Below are 22,893 nucleotides of genomic sequence, written 5' to 3' on the forward strand. Positions count from 1 at the left end.
AATTCAGTAGAGGAAGAAACCATCTGCAGTTTCCTAAACTAGGAAATACGCAGTTAAGATATTTGTCAACATTTGACTTAGCCCGTTGACCAAATTGTCTTGTTTGATCGGAAAAAAAGACAATATGTTTATTGCTGAGTGGAAAACTCCTGATGGACTTTTTGAATAAAACTGAAAAAAATGAACTTATGATTTGTAGTTTTAATGATTTCATAAGACAGCTTATAGAAATAAAAGTCTCAGCATAACTTTAGAGAAACAGGTAAATTTGTAATTTTATATAAAACTGGTGTAAAGAAGTTCAGAAATTACTTCTTTGTATCTTTTTTATTTTTAACTTTAACTTTTTTCTTTCTTCCACTATTAGCTCTTTTTTATCTTTCTTTTTCATTTTTTATCCCTTATTCTATATTAGTCTAAATTATTTTTAACTTTTAAAAAATCTTTTAATAAAATTATATATATACACACACACACACACACACACACACACACACACACACACACACACACTGGTACTTAAATCCTTACTTAAAAGCTAAGAAATATTGGGACACTCGGGCTAATCGGTCTTCTTGTTTAGAAAAAAAGCATAATGCTAGAAAGACTATAGTTTTAATATCAAAGACTACACGTAAGAGAATGGACTACTGCGTTTTCCGAAAATAAGACCCTATCTTATATTTTTTTGAACCCTGAAATAAGCGTTTGGCCTTATTTTGGGGGGGAGGTCTTATTATTTTGGGGCACGTGGAGCAAGACAGGGCTCCTCTTGCTGTTTTACCTGATTTCCACCTCTGTCTCCCTAACCCTAACCCGAGGAAATGGTGGGGACCAGCTGCGCATGCGCTTAAGTATTTTCGGAGAGGGCTTATTTTAGCACATGTGTTCGAAAGCCTGATTGGGATTATCTGGGGAGGTTTTATTTTTGGGGAAAAAAGTACACATTAGGGGTGACTATAAGGGTAACAATTTACTATGAACATATCCTGCTTTTGTCTGAATTGCTGTTATAGCTTTTTCAGATGATCAGACAACTAATCAGCAAAATTTACTGTATTTTGGCCAAAAAGTGCACTCGTGGAAATAGTGTGAGTATAGAGTCCTTTCCATGAATAGAGATGCAGAGTTAAGTGAAGATCTAAATCTATGATATGCAATTCATATTACTTACATGGCTTTGGAACTTAGATTTTTAAGTTCACGCTTAATGAACTTAAATCAGCTATTCCCCATCTATAAGTTTTGTAAAAACATGACTAGAGTTTTCCTTTGTTCCCTTCATGAAAACCGTGAGCAAAAGTCACAAAACACAATGGGAGATTCTAATTGACTAAGAAACAGTCCATTGTAGTATCTCAGGTTTTGTTTTTTGTTTTTATATGCACTTCTATCTAAGCATAATACATTATCTACTTTTCCTCACAATAATAACCCTGTAAAGTGGGTGGGCTAAGGTGAATATATGCAAAAAGCAGAGAGGAACGCCCTTTAAGGACGGAGAAGAGATGAAGGACAATGATCAGATAAACGAGGATTGAGTCTGGAGCAGGAAGATAACTCTAGTAAACATCTCAGACAAGACCCTAGTTCTCACAGAGGTAAAATGTGTGTGTTTGTGTGTGTGTATTCAGGTTTACAAGATTATGTTACCATAGCTTTACAATGAAAGCAGGGCTGACCTACATAATATTGGATTCTTAGTCTGATCAATCTTGAAAGGCTGACATTGATTGGCCCAAATCACTCAGAGAACTTCCATCCCTGAGGGTAGAATAGACTCCCCCCATTTTTGGCTCAGTCATGTCCAGTTCTTGGAGACTGCTTGGACAACTTTCTGCAATTTTCTTGGGAAGGTTCTTCAGAAATGCTTTGGCCATTGCCTCTTTGCAGGGGCTGAGAGAAAGTGACTAGCCCAAGGTCACCCAGGTAATTTTGTGCCTACAGTAGGACTAGAATTCACAATCTGATGGTTTCTAGTCTGATTCCTTAACCACTGCACCAAACTCAGACTTTAGCCCTCAGACTAAAAGGTAGGTTTCTTTTAATCACAACAGAACAATGTCTCTCATTCTGATCTCTGTTCAACACACACAAGTAGCTGTGTAATGGATTGCTTGGAATATTCCAGGGCAATTTTTTTTTAAAAAAAACCATAACTCTAATCTATTTCCAGATGAATTTTAAATCTCAATTATATTAAGTGGCAGATAGTCAAGTGATGCAGATGGGACATTTCCAAGTGGCTGCTATGTCAAATGCTGTGTATAAAAGTATTCTGCTACGGTAGTTTATGCTACTGCTACTGTTCCACTGTTTCAAATATTCACCATGAAGGAAGAATGAATGACCATCTGGAATATACAAAGATGCACCAATTGAATATTTCATCTGCATAAAAGTATCCCTGCAATAAATGCTACTGTAATTTAAAAGTATATTTGAAATGCAATGTGAAGGCGCATACTATAACTGTTCTCTTTTTTTAACTGTTTAGTGGCACAAAAACACAACTGAAATAATGGATTTGTATGTTTCAAATGACCTTGTTAATAACATCAATTCAATATCAGGAAAGATGGCTGTTTAAATAAGTGTTTCAAATCACAGAGAAAGCAAGAAATGTTTTGTCATTTTGTTTAATTAATGTGACAGATGTAAACACAACTTCCTAAAGCTTATGAATTTCATTCTTTTTCATCCCCGTGTGTGATGGTGTAGCAGAGAGCTTTGTAATCCAGATTTCCTGCCGAGTCAATAGGGGAGCATTGAAACATCTGATCTATCTGTACAACAATAGAACAAGGAAGAATTCAGCCAAGGAATTTGAGCAGGACAAGGCCATAGACCACTGCCAAATAATTCTTCAGCTTTTAAGGTTAGAAACTGTAGAAGCGTGTCTACTAAAAATTCCTGCTAGACTCAAAAAAGCATACATTTTGTTTACAGAAGTAACAAAATTAGAAGTTGCTATTTCAGGGTTCTTCATCAAAGTTTTCACACAACTGAATTGCCATTTATTAGGACAAAAAATAACTTCAACAAAAGGAACTTACTCCATTTGCTACCTTTCGACTGAAAATAACAGTAATGATTAACTAATTTTTCTAAAGAATAAGAATTTTGTGTGGCCACTAAGTACATATTACATTAGCTACTGATTAGAAGTACAAAAGAGCTTAGAAGTCATCTGCACTTTCTTCAGATTAAACTTGGCAACCTTTTTATTTTCAGTTAGAGCCAGCCTTTTAGTAACCACATTTGTGTGTTGCAGACAGAAGCAAATGAATTTTAATCTGTGGCATCCAGAGTTTAGCACCCCTCAGTTGAACAGCTGTTGCCATTCGATTTCAGCAGGATGACAGATGCTTCAGTGATCTGGATTATGTAAGGCAGTTTCATGGATCCTTACATTACCTTCAATGGTTTATTTATTCAAGTGTGTTATAATTGTGAAATTCTGGTTTAAATGAGTTTGGAACAATAGCTATTTGTTTCAAGAAATTTGTTTTGAACTTTTTGGTATAAGATGGCAATTGTTTGGCGTAACCCCATAATAAATATCCCTGTTAAAGAATTTAATTTTTAATTGGGGTGATCCTGGCTGCATTTTTAAAAGTTCCTCTCCACTTTAAAAAACAGCATTCTTAAAATACAAACCTCTTCTGTTGTAAACTTATCGCCTTGGGACATCATTAAACGTTTCATACTGTTGAAGAAACAAAGAAGAGATTTGTTTTAAAATGTTAGAAAGGGTTGCATGGAAAAAAATACATATTTGTCTATTCCTACGTGGGAGAATGTTTTCTGTATTACAAAAGCCTAGTTGTACCTGTCTGTCAATGAGCTAAGTGCCACTGAAGTCTTGTACATTACTTGCAACATATGTTTTATATGTCTGCGTGGGTGTCTTAATTTACTTGACGACTGAATGGCAGCATGGAAGATGTCATCTTTCTAGATTAGAGATCTAGAAACATTACATGACAATTTTTTACTTTCTATCAGAACATGTCATGTTTTTGCCTCAGTTGAACATGGTTATAAACAGGGACTCTAGGATGACTCTCACCCCCTTCCTCATTCTGAAGACATTTCCAAGCACAGAGTATAATTGTCACTCCTCTTATTTGATAAGAACCAAAGAATTTCTTCCTAGGTTGCCCAGTTTGGGCCTCTATGTGCACTATTTGTCTTTTAATTGAAGATTCTGATTTTACTTGTAAATAAACTGTCTTACTTCTTCCACGGTACAAACATGTGGACCATATGAAAGACTTCCAAGTTGACAGCTATAGCCATTCAATTTAGAACCTATCTAGATCAGATTGAGGCCAATTGGCAATCATTTTACCTGATTATTTCATTCAATAGTTTACATTCCAATATGCTGTATTACCTTGTTTTATTTGATATGGCCATTAGACTAATCAATCAATAATTAACTACTTATGTGTAGATGTTATTTTTTCCTACTCTATTATTATACTTTTATTGCTGTACATCCTTTACTTCATTCATATTCCTTGTTATATATCTTAACTTTAAGATATATATACTTGTCATCTATCCATCCATCCATCCATCTATCCATCTCTCTCTCTATCTCTCTATCTCTCTATCTCTCTATCTCTCTATCTCTCTATCTATCTATCTATCTATCTATCTATCTATCTATCTATCTATCGGCTGTTATGAAGTTGTTTGATTTGATTTTCTCATTTAGCTCCTTTCTGGTAGGAAACCTTTGCAGAAAGAGCTCAAATCAGAAGCAACAATCTGAGAGATGTTTTAAAGGGACAGGTGCTTCTTCAGGTCAACTGTTTAAGACTTTCAAAAGTTTATACCAAAGCTTTGAACTGAGAAAGAAGTTGCAAGCAATTTTCATTACTTTGGCATAACTTTTTGCACTTTAAATGATATTAGATTGTAGCCTAGATGCAATCAGGCAGAAACTTGTTGATGTATCATCCAAGTTATTTTCAAACCAAACTGACAGTATGGATTGCTTCACAATAAAAGCTGTTTATTTAAATTTATGCCACCTGACTCCCAATGACCTTTTTGCCATCTAATACTTACTAATCCTTGTTAATGTTGCCTTTAGCGTCTGGGTCAAACATTTTAAATGCATTCAGTATAGTCTCTTCAGTATCTGTACCTGCAGAAAATAATGAGATATAGTTGGATTTGTTGGAACTCTTGTTCCTTCCGAGCCTTAAAATGCTGGACTAGAGGACTTAGCATCAGCTTTAATGGTTTCCAATAATTTGTTGCAGTTCTAAGGCTGAAATGCCTCACAGGACTAGGGAAAATAGCTCAACATTGTCTACGGTCCCTTGATGGGTTGACAAGTCGTTAATCTATAAAAAGGGATTGTTTAAAGGGAAAACAATTGCTTTGGTTTGGAAAACTAAAATTAGGACATCAGGATTTAGGAGCTCCAAGTAAAGTGCATTTCCAAATAAATCAGTTCATGCCTCTCTTAGTTTTCCAGTGTGATACTCATTTTCCAAATCAAATTTGGTTCTAAATATAATTTTGAACACATTTTGAGCGAAAATGCCACTACAAAATTCAAAAGTATATGGATCTATGTGGATCAGCTAACATCAAAAGTGGTGCAGATTGAATTTGGAAATCCCCAAAGTTTTCAACATTTCCTACTTGTTTTTATTTTAATTTTTTAGCCACTATTATTAAAGGACAACCTCGCCAAATAAGGACATTTGTAGGATTGCTATTAAGCTCTCATTATCCTAATTCACAACAAACAGGAAAATTCAGCCTAAGTTTTTTTGGGGGTGGAAATGGCTTTATAAATTAGTGCTAAACTTACCAGTTAACTTTTCCCCAAATAAGTTCAAAAACATGGTGAAATTAATAGGTCCTGTAGCTTCTTTAAGCATAGATTCTAATTCATCATCTTTGACATTTGTTTTACCTAAAATCAAACAAAGACATTAATTGCATCTGTCTTTAGCTATATCAGATTTACATGAATCTTGTTGATGGTAAATTCTACCAATTTTTATAAATGCCAGCAAAAAGTAATTTTACCAGTTTCAAAAAATTCCAATTTCCAATTACCCATTCCCCTTCAACTTGTAATCATTTTAAAAGAACATAAAGAGCTCAAGCAATTAATAACAAAAGTAGATTTTAAACTGAACTTATCTGCAATCTCCTGGAATTAATAGAATAATATACTTGGAATTAGATTGAGAAATTATTGTAATTTACATTTAAATTATATTAAGAGCAGAAAATATATTTACCATCTGTTGCTCTACAGCAGGGGTGTCAAACTCAAAGCTTGGAGGCCGGATCCAGTCCATGAGGTGCTTAGATCTGGCTCATGGGGCCACCCTGGAAATAGCAAAGGACTGGCCCACAGTGCCTCTGCCAACGAAAATAAAGCTCAGGAAGACCGCTTGTGACCCTCCTGAGCTCCATTTTCACTGGCAGAGGGTTGCAGGGTGCCATCACAGGCAAAAACAGATTCATGCCCACCCTGGCCATGTCCCCTTCTTCCCCAGAAGTCAAACACAACCCTGATGCGACCCTCAATGAAATCGAGTTTGATACCCCTATTCTACAGAGTCTGATTTTAAGGTTACTCTAATTTATTGCAATTTGTTTCTGTTCCTTGTATTCTACTTAAGTGTAATTATTACTGTATCAGATTACAAAACAAAGGGAAAAAAACTGATTTTAAATTGAGAGGAAATAATTTCATAACACTTGCCCAATGATGCATAGGTATCTTTTAGGTCTTCTTTATCTATGAAGCCATCTCTGTTCTGATCAATTAGGGTGAAAGCCTATTTTTAAAAAAGTATTTTTATTATGTATCTGTTAGTTACTAATATCATCTCAATCCTAATCATACTTACTTCAGTCTAGGTCCGATATATTTCAATGGATAGAATATTCTACATTCCAACATTTGGAAAAGCAAAAATGTGATAGTTAAGCTTAAATTTAGAGCTGTAGATTTCAATTTTTTTTCTTATCAAAAACATGCAAACATACTTCCAGAATTAGAGTTACAAATTATTCTACAGGAAGATGGAATTGTTATTGAATAGGCTCCTCCATTTCTTAGCTATGCTCTTAAATTTAGCTATTTGAACAAACAGAAATGGAACATATGCATTTCTAAATAATCAGCATAAATTGAGTTAACAGGAGTTCCAAGCACCACAGATATTGTAGTTATATGCAGTTATATGCAGTTTGCTACCGGTTTGCTGGCTGCGCATGGACGCCATGCTCCAAACGTGTGCTGCGTCTGCTGCGTGCACATGCGCAGTACACGCCAAAAGGAGGCTTGGGAAGGTAAGTAGAACAGCGAGGTGGGGATCAGCTGTGGCGCACGATTTAGCTTTGCTAGAAAGCAGGATTACCCTTTTTAAACTACCGGTTCGCCTGAATCGGTAGCTTTTTTAACTATTAGTTTGACCGAACCGGTAGCTTTTTTTTTTTTACTATCTGTTTCCCGAACCGGTAGATTTTATTACTATTGGTTCACCAGAACTGGAGCAAACCAGTAGCATTTCACCCTGGTTATATGACATATTGTATGGTAGCTATGGAAAAAACATTGAACATCACAATTTATTTTTCTTTCTTTCTTTTATTTGTTTATTTAGTTTGTCAAACATGTACGAGATAACAGGTATAAGTATAAACATGAGTATGAATACAGGAAATGGATATGAATAAATGGGGACAGTAGAACAGGGATGGTAGGCACATTGGTGTGCTTATGCACGCTCCTTACAGACCTCTTAGGAATGGAGTGAGGTCAACAGCAGACAGTCTAAGGTTAAGTTATGAGGGTTTGGGGATGCAACAACAGAGTCAGTTGCATCCCCAAACCCCCATAAGTACATTCTAGGCACTGATATTAATTAATGGCTATTAATTAATATTTATTAATAGCCATTCACAGGACAAATTTGGGGGAGACTAATGACTGCTTCAATAATATAGAATAAGGTTTCTCAATCTTAGGAACTTTAAGATGCGAGGATTTCAACTCCCAGAATTCCCTAATCGGCAAGCTGTGAGGTGAAACTCACATATCTTAAAGTTGCCAAATCTGAGAAAACCAGGCTTAGAGGAATCAGCTTTTATGGATTTGAGGGCCACATTGGGCTGGGCTTGGCAGGTTGAGGACTTCATTTCCAATGTAGGAGGGAGCAGGGACTGCAAGGTGTAAGGTAAAGGTTTCCCCAGTCCAGTAGTGTCAGACCTTACTTATGATTAAAAGATTTTCCTGTTAAATCCCAACAGCCTATAGTTTGATGGCATGTGATATACTAACAAGAATGATGTTCTTAAATAAAATACAAAATTCCTGAATTGGAGGGGGGGGGAATTCCCTTACATGGTAGGCAGAGTCAGTCTGCAAATGAGTCTCACTTTTATATCACATTTTTCTATCTTTCTTGTTTCTGTTAACTGTTTTCTGTTGGTATGATTTAGGCTGCAATCTAATATACTGTAGGCTTTCTAGTAGTAAATAGCAATAATAATAGCACTTAGATTTATATACTGCTTTATGGTGCTCTCTAAGCAGTTTACAGAGTCAGCATATTGCCCCCAACAATTTGGATCCTCATTTTACCCACCTCGGAAGGATGGAAGGCTGAGTCAACCTTGAGCCTGGTGAGATTTGAACTGCCAAATTGCAGGCAGAAGTAGCTTGCAGTACTGCACTCTAACCACTGTGCCACCACAGCTCAAATCCTACTGAACAAAGTAGGACACATCTATGCAAAAGGATTTTATTATTTAAAAAGCAAGTTAATGGGTAAATACAACATAAATGCAACATATTACCACATCCTACTCTTCAGAGTTTAGTTTGATTCATTTCTAAGATGTACTTCACTGCCTGACATCTGTAGGTTACTAACGATAGAAAATGGGAGAGAGGGAGAGCAAGAGAGTGCAAGAGGGAGAGAGAGAAGCCCTCTGACTTAAAGGAAACTGTATGCCGATAAATATTCTCAGTGAAGATCTCCTATTTTTAATGCGCAGTAACAAGCCAGTTGTGTGGGATGACAATAGGTTAAAGCTTGTCCAGTTTTTATAGTGGAATACCCCTCATGTGGAGTTTAAAACATCCTAAAGAGAAATGTTCTTACTTCCTTAAACTCTTGGATCTGTGTCTGTTCAAAGTTGGAGAAAACATTAGAGGAAGCCCTTTGAGCACGTTTGGCACCACCTTCCTTCTTTTTGGTTTTTCGGCTGGCCTGAAATGAAGAGAATTATGAATTCAGTCAGATCTTGCTTTGTTCTGATCACACAGTTAGAAGAAGATAGGAAAGCTGATAATCATTCTCAAGTTATTTTCCAAAATATCAAAGTGCAGCCTTGATGCTATAATGTTTTATACATACCGTCCTGTACAAAAGCAATAGGCAGGGCTTCGTGGGGTCCACGGGCAAATACCCATCAGGCCCATGCATTAAGACAGCACTGGCAACAGGATATACAGATTGTAGCTTGGAGTTATACTTGGAAAAAAACTGGTTTATTTTTTAAATAAATATATATATTTATCCTCTAAATATTTACCCTTTTAAGAGATTACTCAATCAAGTCTGTGTTATGAAAAACATAGAGACATCATTTTTTAAAATACAGGTTAAACTCACCATCTTTCCTGGAGAGATCCTCTGTTTCTCTGGGAAGTTGACTGTATCAAACACTTCTTATATGTAGAGGAGGATCTTGTCTTTCCAGATGGCATTCCCGAAGAAGATCTCAACACTGAAAAAACCTTCAGCTCACAAGATGACTCCATACTTGGTCAGAACTGCAAGATACCTTCTATTCCCTGGTGAACAAACAACAGTTAGTTGAAGTTGTCCAGTAAGACATTCCTTCAATTGCTATGAGCTGCAATATCCATGGCGGTGGATTCAACTGTCACTCAAGCTATTTTTGTGTACCTTTTGAACTCATATATTATAACATAGTAAGAACAGTTTCTCACTGAGCAGGGATTAAACAAGAATTAACTTTTTAAGGAAGACTTCTAAATTCCACCCCTATATATTCTGGGAAATACATTTGAAAGATGCTACATTATATCAATTTCTTGATATAATTCGTCATGATTTCTTAAAATTTAACAAGATTTCATTTGTTAGTTTCCTCCATGCCTTTTATCATTATTATTATAATAGACCAGAAATACAAAGAATTCTGGAGAATTCATCATGACTGTGAATTGGGAAGAGTAGATCTTGACTTGGGTGGTTTTGACTTAGTTAAACAGATTAACATATTCAATCCCAGTCGTTTCTATTTATAGAAAGCTAGATATCTCTTTGAGTATCTGGGTTCACACAACATGGTAAATCATAAATCATAATTATACAATCACAGTTGGCAGCATACATAAACAAACTGCATTTGGGTTTAGCGTGCTTTGGATACCAAATTTACATTTTTAAATTTAAACAATCCACTTCATTTATTTAAATGGTTTATTTAGTTAATGAACCACTTTATGATTTATTGCAAAATGAAACATGACTTCACTAAATCAAATATTTAAAATGACGGGCCTTGTTAGAAATATTTATGAGCTCAAAATATTCTTGTGGAATGGTTTCTTGCAGTTCAGATAATGTGCCCACAGCTGCTCGTGCTAATAATATTCACTGATTATATTGTATTGTGATATTCTCCCTGGGACTTTGGCAGGCTCTGTGTGTATCTTTACTCTCTGCTGTTGCTCTCTTCTTTAGGATCCAATTTAAGGAACTTTTAAAGATGCTGTGTCTTAAGAGTAGTTGAAAACATTTTCAACTTGTAACTTTCAAAACATATATTGTTCTTTTTAAATAAATCAATAATGACAAGCTTTTCAAACTGTTTGATGAATTAATCATGGCATATAATTTCTGTTTCATCAAACAATTTATAGTGTAAAAGCCCATTTATTTTGATATAAAAATGATTAAATTCATAAATACTGTAGAATTCCCGAGCAAGTCAGTAAAAGTTATTCTTATTGGCTTACGCTAGACTACTGTGTAGTTGGTCTGCACACAGGGGAGAAAGCATTTGGTATTGGAAAAGGCATTGGCAGAATAATCCTTAGATTCTAAGACTTGTACAAAATATCACCATATAAAAATGTTGATGTTATTTATAAAGGTAAAAGTTTCCTTTTATTTGATTTTAAATATACTCTGAAAAGTTAAAAATAAAAATAGCCGCAGACTTTCCATGGGATTTCTCGGAGGCATATTCCTGATGTCGTAGCTCTATAAAAAAAATTGCATTCACGCGTGATCTTCCATTTTCTATCTCTACCTCTCTCTGTCTATCTCGTTTTGTAACGTCGACGTCTGTGCGTCACGGCGCGCCTGCGTTCTCAACGGCTTCGTGCGTCACATCCGTTTTCCTTCGGCCGGGAGGAGAAGATGATTGCCCCAGTGGAGGTTTCTCCGCTCATCAAGGTGAGCTGAGGCGCCGCGCGTGCCGCTTCGGGTTTCCGTTGGGGCGCCGGCATGCACGCGCTCCGTCTCGCACTGGGCGAGGCCTGCACACGAGGGAGGGCAGCCGGCGCCCCCTTTTAGTCGGAAGGTGACCGTGGAGGTCACGGAGAAGGGCTGGTTGGGGAACGGTGCGCCCGTCTCCTGCCCTTTCGGCCCTGCAGATCCGGAGTCTTCCACGTAGCTCGTCTTTCCCGGGTTTTCGTGTGAATTTCCCTCTCGCCCTCGCTCAAATGGCGTCTTGTTCTCTTTTATTTAAAGCACTGTAATCTTAAGTGCTATTGCTATTTATATGTATGTGTGTATGTATATGTATGTGCATGCATGTGTATGGCTGTGTGTGCATGTGTATATATGCACATACACATGGGTATGTGTATATATATATGTATATATACACACATACATATACATATACGCCTGTACATATACATATGCAATATGCACATATATATGTGTGTATCTATACATACACATGCATACACAGATATATTTTATCTGTGTGTGCATCTGTATGTATAGTTATGCATATATATATATGTGCATATTGCATATGTATATGTACGGGCGTATATGTATATATGCATATATGTATGTAAATGCGCGCACACATTACATATATGTGTGTACACATACATATGTATACACATACATATATGTATGTGTATGTATATGTGTGCATATATACACACATACATACATACATACACAGCCGTACATATACATACATACATATAAATAGCAATAGCACGTAGACTACAGTGCTTTATAGCCTACATATATATATTAATCACAGACCATTTAGCATACATAAAGCATTTATAACTGGTATCTTACTCAGACTCTTCAGAGCGCTTAACAGGAAATTCTTAACAAGATCTAGACATGCCCAAAGAATTAAAAAGATTTTCACCTACAAGCTAGCTGTATCAGAAAGGTTCTGATGAAATGTAATCATGACAACTAAATACACCCATCAGGGAGAGTTTGTCTTGAATGCTGTTTAAAAGCCATTTTGGCTTTGCCAAAGGATATATCTGTTAGTCCTGTGAGGTAATCTAGACAAAAAGAACTACCAGTACTAGCTATGTCTTTGTAAGGTTACATGGATAGAATCCTGCAAATCTGGAAGTATTTCTCCCCTGCTTTATTTTTACTCTCCAGAAAACTAAGGAGGTGCTTTCTGCAATGCTTTCCTGGTCCTTTCTGCTTCTGTTGGCTGAGATTTGTTTACATCAGGGGCGTCAAACTCTTGGCCCGCGGGCTGGATGTGTCATGTGCTGGCTGCACCCCCACCCTGTTTAGGGAAGGGGAAAAAAGTCCTGATATGTTATGTGACGACGTTGTGATGACACAAGTTTGACACCCCTGGTTTACGTGATGGTTGTGTAATCTGCAACTTCCTTTTGTCTCCCAAGGACATCCCAACACACCATTACAAAATAAAAATATCTGGGAAACCTTTTGAAAACACGATCAAAATGTTCAAACAAGTCATCATTTTTGTATTCTCATTCTGGTTACTGCTTTTATGCTGCTAAAAGCAAGTATAATATACAAAATTGTATAGATAGTCCTTGACTTAAGATCACAGTTGGGATCAGAATTTCAGTTGCTAAGCAAGGCATTGTCACAAGTTAAGTCAGACCTGAACATTTTACAGCCCCCAGCCCACATCCGGCTGTTTGGTTGTCCCTATACAACCCCGTGAGATCAATCAAAAGTTAGAATTCAAATGTAAATAAGTCTACACTACCCGTTCAATACAATTGTATTACTTTTATTTTGAAGGTGACTGCTTTTTTTTCCTATTTACATATGGCATGCATGCATGCCTATGCTTGTTTGCAGCCCAGTTGGTTTGGCCTTCCATAACAGTCCCAGTTCCATCTGTGGGTACTTGGGAAAATTAATTGCCCACCCCTGATTTAAGTGAATCACTGCCTTTGTTAAACAAATCTGGCTTCCCCCATTGTCTTTGCTTGTCGGAAGCCAGCTGTGATCCAGCCAGCAAATGGCAATCATGTAACTGACTCCAGGACTCTGCAGCCGTGATAAATACATGCTGGTTGCGAAGCATCTGAATTTTAATCACGTGACCATGGGGAATACATTTTTCCTAGTGCTGTTGTAACTTTGAATGATCGCTAAACAAATGGTATAATGTGTACACCACTTCATAATAATAGTGGGTATGCAGAATGGTACAACTGTGGAATATATATAACACATTGGAACATCTGAATTCAGTCTTTTTATGAATTAAGCGTAATATTCTTTATGGTTCACATTTCTGTAATTTTAAAGTTATGCAGATACTCAGCACTGGTGTTGGGAATCATTTATGGAGCAAGAAGATATGGTAAGTGGTTAATAAAAATAACCTTTTGGATTATGTTTAGTTTAGAAAAATACATCAATTAAACAATACTGTAATATTTTTGTAGTAGATACATTTACATCCAGCTGTTCCATCTGGTTTAACAGTTATTCACAAGCATCTTCATGTGATGTATTGTGACTTTTTTCTCCTTCGCTAAATCGGGCATTGGCATGGCCTGTGCATGACACATCCGGCCTGCTGGCCGTGAGTTTGATACCCATGTTCTAAAAAGTCTTAGATTATTTAATGTGAAAAAAATTAGTGCACAAGATTGGTTGTTGTTTATTGATACCACTTTATTAATATCACATTGCTCCTGATTGGAGTCTACATTTATACTTCCAAAATTAAGATTTGATGCATATATTTATTGGTGCATGAACATTATGAGCATATTCAATTTTATAAAGCATTTTATAAAAATCACTATTGGATGGCATATAAATTTAATAAATCAATTTAAAACATTTTTTAAAATCTTGTTAAAAATCCATTCTGAATTCAGGGCTTATTAATAAGTTAAAAAAATAGTGTACCCGCTATATTACCTTTTTTCTATATTTTGTGAAATTGCATCTTAATAATTTAGTTAAATGTTAGCAATGCTAAAAGTGGAGTACAAATCTGATCCACTGAAGCTAAAATTTATTCCAGAGGCCTATGTTAAATATTTTGTATCTTGAAACTCCACATGCTTTTAATGAATTGAAAGCAAAGTACTGTGAAGAAATAAATTATAATGCATTTATGTTTCCTCTGAATACATATTGTTTTACTTTGCAATAGCCTATTTAAAGCCTATTGCTGTACAGGATAGGATAATAGAAGCAGAGGAAAAAGCAAAACGGGAGGAATTGAAAAGAATTGCAAAAGCATTGGAAGAAGGTATTTTCTATACATTTGTTTCATTTTGACAATAGTCACCAAATGAATGATTGTAAGTGGACTACCTCTATGTCAACAGGTTGATGTTTTGGATTTCAGTAAAATCTCCTCTCTCCCACATAACATACATAGATACATCCAGTGGCGGGATTCAGCCAGTTCGCACCACTTCGGAAGAACCGGTTGTTAACTTTCTGAGCAGTTTGGTGAACTGGTTGTTGGAAGAAATCATTAAAGCAGGGAACCGGTTGTTAAATTATTTGAATCCCACCACTGGATGCATCCATCCAGCCAAACAGAGAGAGAGATCCTGTTTGGTCTAATTGTTAAGGCACCAGGCTAGAGAGTGGGAGACTGAATTCTAATTCTGCCTTAGCCATGAAAACCAGCTCAACCCACCTCACAGAGGAGTTGTTGTGAGGAAAATTGGAGGAGGAAGGTATATTGGATAGCTTCACTACCTTGAGCTATTTGTAAATTTGTTATTGTTGTTTGTAAAGGCAGGATATAAATAAATTATATGCATTTTTAATATGGTAAGATAGAAAGTGAAAAAAGGAAGGAAGGGAATAAAGATATAATTCTGCCTTCTGCCTTTCTTTCTATTGAGTAATGATTATAATCTTTTATCCATCTTCTTTGTCTCTTTTTAATCTTAAAGTTTCTGGTCTTTCAAAAACATCTTTCGCCTATTTTTTTCTGACTAAACTAGCCAATTTACCATTTCTGCAAATCCAGTTAACTTTCTAATCCAATCTTCCACTGGAAATGTTTCATTGCTTTTCCAAATTTGTACATACAATACTCTTGCTGCACATGAAAACAGGACTTCAGGCATATCCTCCTGGGGAGCTGGGGGAAGTGATGAAACATACATCATGATGCAAATATCATAGATTATATACTTGCATCAAATGTTTCCATGTATGTCCATTTTTCTTTTATTGTGGTTGGCTGTGGAGGCCTGTCATCTCAGGTATCAGTGGAAAGAACCAGTCCTACAGCATCAGAGGTTTTCCAGGACAGTTGTTGATTTCAATGAATGTGCTTCAAGGATGGCTACATCTGATTGTAGATTATTCTAAATATTTATTTTAATTGGGGGAAAATTATTGTTAGTTGCGAAGTCGTGTCCAACCTATCGCGACCTTCCTGTCTCTACTTTCCCTCGGAGTCCATTTAAGTTTATGCCTACTGCTTCAGTGACTCCATCCAGCCACCTCATTCTCTGCCGTCCCCTTCTTCTTTTGCCCTCAATCTTTCCCAGCATTAGGCTATTCTCCAGTGAGTCCTTCTCATTAGGTGGCCAAAGTATTTGAGTTTTATCTTCAGGATCTGGCCTTCTAAAGAGCAGTCAGGGTTGATCTCCCCTAGGACTGACTGGTTTGTTCACCATGCAGTCCAAGGGACTCGCAGGAGTCTTCTCCAGCAGGGGAAAATTATAGTATAAAGCTAATATGTCATAATTCTTCCATATTTGGAAGAGAATATTATTGTGTCTTTGATCATCTGGCAGCTAAAGTATTATCAGTTAAGGAGAATTGCCAAAGCATCTGACAAGAATATATTTCATAAAGCTTTCTTCAAAAATCTGTTTAAATTCTGTGTGCATTTAGGATGTAGCTTGCTGCTGTTTTTGCTAATTGCTTTTTTTTTCTTTTTCAGCTCAAGAATCAATACTGAAATAAAACTCCTTGGTCCACATCTTTATATCCAATCTTTGAAATATTGAATAATTCTAAATGTCTAAAATACATTTATTTACATCAATAGACAGACATTCACAAACAATGTTGACTTTCTTAATGTGCATAGCGCTAATTAAAAAAGAAATGACAAAATGAAATACAGTGTGTTGATCTAAGTTTATTCTCGAAGTCTTTATGTTGATGCTGTTTGTGTATTGACTAGAACACACACACACACACTACTGATGATGTTCCTTAGTTTGGGTAAAATGTCTGTAAGAAATTTGGGTAAAATGTCTGTAAGAAAACAACCAACCTGAGCACCAAAGACCTCTCATTTCAACCCGGAGCTATAAATATTCATCTTTATTGGTGTCATATATTTAGAGAGAGAGAGAGAGCTGCTTCTATGACTTATTTGATTTAAAATTTATTAGACACTAGAAAACTTCTAAAAAACCAATAGCACAATGTGCAAAAAGGAGGAGCAAGGTTATATAATAAAAATAGATATCTTGTTGGAAAAACCTTTGAGCTGTTGACTGAGAAATCAACTGCTTTTGCCTTGATTTTATGATGGTGTGGCAGGTTATGTCACTGGCTCTCTGGATTTATATAGTGAGGTTCTCTTGATTTTCTTCACTTTTTAGTTTTTATCAGACATGGATTGTAAAGACATTATGTCAGAATAAGTAATGTTCTTCATATTTGCATACTTAAGAAAGGTTTGGAAAAATCAAATGAAGCCTACTGAAATCAATGTATTCCATTAGAAATGAAGTGCAGCAGCTCAGATCTTAGGTGAGGGAAGAAGTGCTCGTTTCTTAAGAGGTTTAGAAAGGGGTAATTCACTTCCACTGATAACATTTTTTATAAATGTACATATGTTAGATTATTTACAATATGCACTCCTTGGTCTCTGACAGAAAGCCTCTTCAAGAGACTAGAAGCATTTGAAATGTGGATTTACAGATGGCTGTGATGTATTAACTGGGTTGACAAAATCAGAAATGAGGTGATAAGTCGCCTGGGAAAGCAAAGGGAAATCATCAAAACTAAGGCCCCCTGAAAATAAGCCTTCCCCGAAAATATTTAACCGCATGCACAGCCAGTTTCCTCTGATTAGGGTTAATCAGGTAAGATGGCAAGAGAAGCCCCATCTTGCTCTACATGCCCCAAAATAATAAGACCTCGAAAATAAGACCAAGTGCTTATTTCAGGGTTCAAAAAAATATAAGACAGTGTCTTATTTTCAGGGGAATACGATATGATGCTGTCCATTCAATCATGTCTGATTCTTCGTGATTCTATGGACCAGCCCTCTACACATTTTCTGATCTCGTATGACTTTTCATTTACTTTATGCTCTGGCTGGGGGTGACTTTGATAGTATCTGCCCTGTTTTCCCCAAAATAAGTTCTCCCCTGATAATAAGCCCAATCAGGCTTTTGAGTGCATGACAATAAGGCCAAGCGCTTATTTCAGGGTTCAAGAAAAATATAAGACAGTCTTATTTTCGGGGAAACACAGTACTCATCCTGTTTTTTGACAGCATCATTTCCTCTTACCTCTGACTCTTCCAAGGATAACTTCCTTTTCCAGTGAGTTTGATCGGATGACATGACTGAAATAAGTACTGTAAGATAGAATTTTGTGATTTTGCACGGTAGCGATATGTCTGGTACTGTATGCTCCAGTACTTGGTTGTCACCTTTGCTGACCGAGAAGTGTTCAGGAATCTTCAAGCCCACAGTTTGAGCAAGTCAATTTTCTTCCTGTCTAGTTTTTTCATGGTCCAGCCATAGGTACCTTTGGAAACATGATAATGCGGAATAATTTGCATTTTGCTACCAGGCTGATGTCCTTGCTCTCCCATATCCATTTCCATACTCCTTTGTGATGAAAAAGCAATTTGCTTATATATAGTTTAAGTTCTATTTCATTCAATAGTACTAAATTATAATTCTGGATGGCTCAGTCCCTAACTCCTCATACGTTTTGACAGAATTTATTTTATTTTATTTCACTGGACTTGGGCAGCCAATAAATATAAATATTTTTTTTTCAAGTCACAAATGCTTACATGCTCTGCTTCCCCATTATATCCCTGACATGAAAATAAATTGCCTTTGCCAATAATCACCAGCTCTTTATTTATTTGGTCTATAAGCAAAAATTGCTTACAACAAATACAGTTGTGCTCATAAGTTCACATACCTTGGCAGAATTTATGATTTCTTGGCCATTTTTCAGAGAATATGAATGATAACACAAAAACTTTTCTTTCACTCATGGTTAGTGTTTGGCTGAAGCTATTTATTATCAATCAACTGTGTTTATTCTTTTTCAATCAATGACAACAGAAACTACCCAAATGACCCTGATCACAAGTTTACATATCCCAGTTCTTAATACAGTATATTGCCCCCTTTAACATCAATGACAGCTTGAAGTCTTTTGTGGCTCTTTATCTTCTCAGATGGTAAATCTGCCCATTCTTCCTGGCAAAAAGCCTCCAGGTCCTGTAAATTCTTGGGCTGTCTTGCATGAACTGCATGTTTGAGATCTCCCCAGAGTGGCTCAATGAGTCAGGAGATTGAGATGGCCACTCCAGAACCTTCACTTTATTCTGCTGTAGCCAATGACAGGTCGACTTGGCCTTGTGTTTAGGATCATTGTCATGTTGGAATGTCCAAGTACGTCCCATGCGTAGCTTCCAGGCTGATGAATGTAAATTGTCCTCCAGTATCTTTTGATAATATACTGCATTCATCATGCCATCAATTCTGACCAAATTTCCTGTGCCTTTGTAGCTCACACATCCCCAAAACATCAGCGATCCACCTCCGTGTTTCACAGTAGGAATGGTGTACTTTTCATCATTTGACTCCTTTCCAAATGTAGCATTTATGGTTGTGACCGAAAAGCTCAATTTTGGTCTCATCACTCCAAATGACTTTGTGCCAGAAGGTTTGAGTCTTGTCTCTGTGCTGTTTGGCGTATTGTAAGCGGGATACTTTGTGGCATTTGCGTAGTAATGGCTTTCTTCTGGCGACTTGATCATGCAGCCCAACTTTCGTCCAGTGCCTTCTTATTGTGCATCTTGAAACAGCCACACCACATGTTTTCAGAGAGTCCTGTATTTCACCTGAAGTTATTTGTGGGTTTTTCTTTGCATCCCGAACAATTTTCCTGGCAGTTGTGATTGAAAGTTTAGTTGGTCTACCTGACCGTGGTTTGGTTTCAATAGAACCCCTCATTTTCCACTTCTTGATTAGAATTTGAACACTGCTGATTGGCATTCTCAATTCCTTGGATATCTTTTTATATCCCTTCCCTGTTTTATACAGTTCAACTACTTTTTCCCGCAGATCCTTTGACAATTCTTTTGCTTTCCCCATGACTCAGAATCCAGAAACATCAGTGCAGCACTGGATGAAGGATGCAAGGGTCTGTCAGGTGGCCAGAAACTCATTGACCTTTTATATATACACACTAATTACATGCAAACAGATCACAGGTGAGGATGGTTACCTTTAATAGCCATTCACACCCCTGTGTGTCAACCTGTGTGCATGTTATCAGGCCACAATCACCAGGGTATGCAAACTTTTGATCATGGTCATTTGGGTAGTTTCTGTTATCATTATGATTGAAAAAGAGTAAACACAATTGATTGATAATAAATGGCTTCAGCCAAACACTAACCATGAGTGAAAGAAAGGTTTTCGTGTTATCATTCATATTCTCTGAAATATGGCCAGGAAATAATAAATTCTGCCAGGGTATGTAAACTTATGAGCACAACTATAATTTCTTTGCATCTGAAAGAAAGCCTCACATTTGTGTGTGTGTGTGTTTAAACCTGGGATTTACTTCTGTCAATACAAGAAGGAAGTATTCTGTAAGAATAAGTAAAAACAGTGGTGGGATTCTACCGGTTCGGACCGGTTCGGCAAAGCACACGCTCAGCGAACCGGTTGATTAACTGGTAGGATCCCACCCCTGAGTAAAAACTAATGTTCAAGGCCAAATTTGAAGCTTTATACCAGGGCTATCAAAGTCCTAGCCCGGGGCCAGGTCCATCATGCGGTGGCCATGCCCACACCCAGTTTAGTGAAGGGGGGGAAAAGTCCTGATACAACACGTGACGTCGCCATGATGCCGTGAGTTTGACACCCCTGCTTTAGACCCTCCACTGTACATTTGAAACAAGGACTGCAACTTAATGTCTTGCAGAAGCAGGATTTGTGGTTGTGGTGGGTCTGTTCCCCAGTGATTTGTATGGGAATAGACTTCATTTTTCTCCCTTTGATGGTTGATTACATCCTATCTACAGATTAGTCTCTCCTTCATATATGCTTCTCTGAAATTATTCATTGTAGAGGTTATTGATGAGAACACCTTAGGTCCCCCAAAGCTTTGTTATGAGTCTGCTTAATTTCAAACTACTTCAGCCATGATTGGCCCTTGATTTTATAAAACGGTCCTGAGAAGTAGATTATTCTAGATTTCTAATAATATAGCCACAAAATAACACAGGAGGCAGAGAGTTAGTTCAGTGACGCAGAATGTTCATGTAGCTCAAACATATATACATGTCATGTTCCAGGACAACTTTAGAACATATGGCAGCATCTTCAGCTATTTAGCTATATATCTAAGTTTTTTAAGGAGACGTATAAATGCAGAATTTGCATGAAGCACATTTGAAAATACATAAAGTACACGCTTCTCTAGATCCACATTGCTATGGCTCTTGTTCATCTGTACACCTGGCAAATCTAGTTCTGATGCTGTATATGTGAAACAGCCCTTAGGTACTGTTGACCTATTGTAATCTTCTGTTAAATGTTGACCTAAATAATGCAACAAGTTGAAGACGAGGTAACAGGTCCTCCATTGGCCATTTTTTCTTTTGGTGCTGCAAAAAGAAAAAAAGCAATGGTTAGCTGAGGTTTTCAATGGGTGTCCATTTAAGAATTGGCTATGAAGAACCATCTACTTAATGTTTGCATGCCAGGCACTGTTTTAATTGCAGGATCGTCATCAGGTGAAAAAGAAGCTACCTGAACTGAGTGGGGAAAGTCAAAATTGGTTGGATTTTGGAATTGCTACAAAGGAAGAATTTTGTTGACAGAAAAGAGGTAAGTTTATAAAATTGATATCGATGAGGATGAATGAAATGGCATGGCTAAACTTGTACTTCATTTAGAGAAATTGCTAGCTGTGCTTTAAACCTAATTTCTGCTATTGGTTTTGTTCCTGTTGCCTTATTTTTTAAACAAAGAAAAAAAAATACGAGTTAAAAAAAGGAAATGCCAGAAGTAATACACAATTAAGTTTTATGTAACAATTTCAATAAAGGATAAAGGATGTCCAGTAAAGGACGACCATGTTTCATTGAAATTTATCCATACTCAATCTATGTATATAAGCAACTTGTTTATACAGTAAATCGTAAGTCATGTCATGGCTTCAATCCATTGAGCAATTGGGGCCATAAATTAGTCTTTCCAATGTGGAAGGAACCTCTCCTCTTGACTTAACCATAGCAAAATAAACTAACTCTCCTCCTATACATAGGATGCTTTGATATTTTAATATATTTTATCACAATCAGCTTTCTCTCACACTATTCAGGTCATATTATATAAAGCCAGTAGCTGGAAGGAGAAAGAATATTAGAGATCCTAAGTTTCATTTTTTTCCCCTAACCTTCAGGAGCATCTGTTTTTTGGTCCTTCTTCTGTTCTTCCTGCAAAGCTGCCATCTTTGCTTCAGACACGTCAGCCAGAGCTTTCCACTCTTTGCGGTTGTTGAGCAGTCTTTCATACATTGGCAGAATTTCAGGGTGGAACTGTGAAAATTCCTACAGGAGCAAACAATAGGAAGAAGGATCCCAAATGAATGGTCTCCAAGTCCTTTGGCAAAGACATGAGCCTCCTGCGGTGTTTGTAGCCTTTACCAGTCACTCTAATATCTCTTGTTACAGATAGTCCTCGACTTACATCCACAAGTGAGCCCAAAATTTCTGTTGCTAAGCTGTTGTCGAGTGAGTTTTGATTTTGCGTTGAGTGAGTTTTTGGCTGAGTGAGTTTTTGGTTTTACGACTTTTCTTGCCAAAGTTGCTAAGTGAAACACTGTGGTTGTTAAGTTAGTAACACAGTTGTTAAGTGAATCTGGTTTCTACATTGTGTTTGCTGGCCAGAAGGTCACAAAAGGGAATCACACGACCCAGTGACACTGCAGCCATCATAAACACATGCCAGTTGACATGCGTCCGAATTTTGATCGCATGGCTGTGGGAATGCTGCAACAATTTTAAGTGTGAAAAACGATTATACGTCTCTTTTTTTTCAGTCCTGTTTTAACTTCAAATGGTCACTAAATAAATGTTTTTAAGTTGAAG

At 36.9% G+C, this 22,893-nt stretch overlaps 3 protein-coding genes across 4 annotated transcripts in view; 1 reads left to right on the forward strand and 2 right to left on the reverse strand.

Annotated features, from left to right (window-relative positions):
- Positions 1-2,623: 2,623 nt before the first annotated feature.
- On the reverse strand, positions 2,624-9,813 carry MYL5 (myosin light chain 5). Its single transcript, XM_034410717.3, has 7 exons — positions 9,672-9,813; positions 9,159-9,266; positions 6,749-6,824; positions 5,840-5,944; positions 5,083-5,161; positions 3,661-3,709; positions 2,624-2,786 (listed from the first exon to the last, which is right to left on the reverse strand). Exons 1-7 carry the CDS (start codon positions 9,672-9,674, stop codon positions 2,688-2,690), a joined length of 519 nt encoding a protein of 172 aa, XP_034266608.2. The 5' UTR covers positions 9,675-9,813; the 3' UTR covers positions 2,624-2,687.
- Positions 9,814-11,363: 1,550 nt separating this feature from the next.
- On the forward strand, positions 11,364-16,639 carry ATP5ME (ATP synthase membrane subunit e). The gene is made up of 4 exons (XM_034410718.3): positions 11,364-11,489; positions 13,833-13,887; positions 14,695-14,793; positions 16,459-16,639. Exons 1-4 carry the CDS (start codon positions 11,454-11,456, stop codon positions 16,479-16,481), a joined length of 213 nt encoding a protein of 70 aa, XP_034266609.1. The 5' UTR covers positions 11,364-11,453; the 3' UTR covers positions 16,482-16,639.
- Positions 16,640-21,033: 4,394 nt separating this feature from the next.
- Positions 21,034-22,893, reverse strand: part of PDE6B (phosphodiesterase 6B) — a 38,447-nt gene continuing 36,587 nt past the window's right edge. The window contains exons 21-22 of one of the 2 annotated variants that reach the window (XM_087885031.1): positions 22,200-22,353; positions 21,034-21,396 (exon numbers count right to left, since the gene is read on the reverse strand). In XM_087885031.1, the coding sequence (XP_087741157.1) occupies positions 21,341-21,396; positions 22,200-22,353 (210 nt within the window). In that variant the 3' untranslated portion in view covers positions 21,034-21,340. Of the gene's footprint in view, positions 21,406-22,199; positions 22,354-22,893 lie in introns of both variants that reach the window. The other variant, XM_034411285.2, reaches the window with a different exon arrangement.

The sequence above is a fragment of the Pantherophis guttatus genome, chromosome 2, assembly GCF_059756535.1.
Source record: "Pantherophis guttatus breed Tessera chromosome 2, ASM5975653v1, whole genome shotgun sequence".
In the NCBI taxonomy this organism is placed as follows: Eukaryota; Metazoa; Chordata; class Lepidosauria; order Squamata; family Colubridae; genus Pantherophis; species Pantherophis guttatus.

Coding starts and splice junctions, on each gene's coding strand:
- ATP5ME (XM_034410718.3), top strand. CDS start 11,454: ATGATTGCCCCAGTGGAGGTTTCTCCGCTCATCAAG. Junction 11,490..13,832: donor AGGTTTCTCCGCTCATCAAG/GTGAGCTGAGGC, acceptor GTAATTTTAAAG/TTATGCAGATACTCAGCACT. Junction 14,794..16,458: donor TGCAAAAGCATTGGAAGAAG/GTATTTTCTATA, acceptor TTTCTTTTTCAG/CTCAAGAATCAATACTGAAA.
- MYL5 (XM_034410717.3), bottom strand. Junction 5,945..6,748: donor AGATACCTATGCATCATTGG/GCAAGTGTTATG, acceptor GTTTGATTTTAG/GTAAAACAAATGTCAAAGAT. Junction 5,162..5,839: donor ATTTGGGGAAAAGTTAACTG/GTAAGTTTAGCA, acceptor TATTTTCTGCAG/GTACAGATACTGAAGAGACT.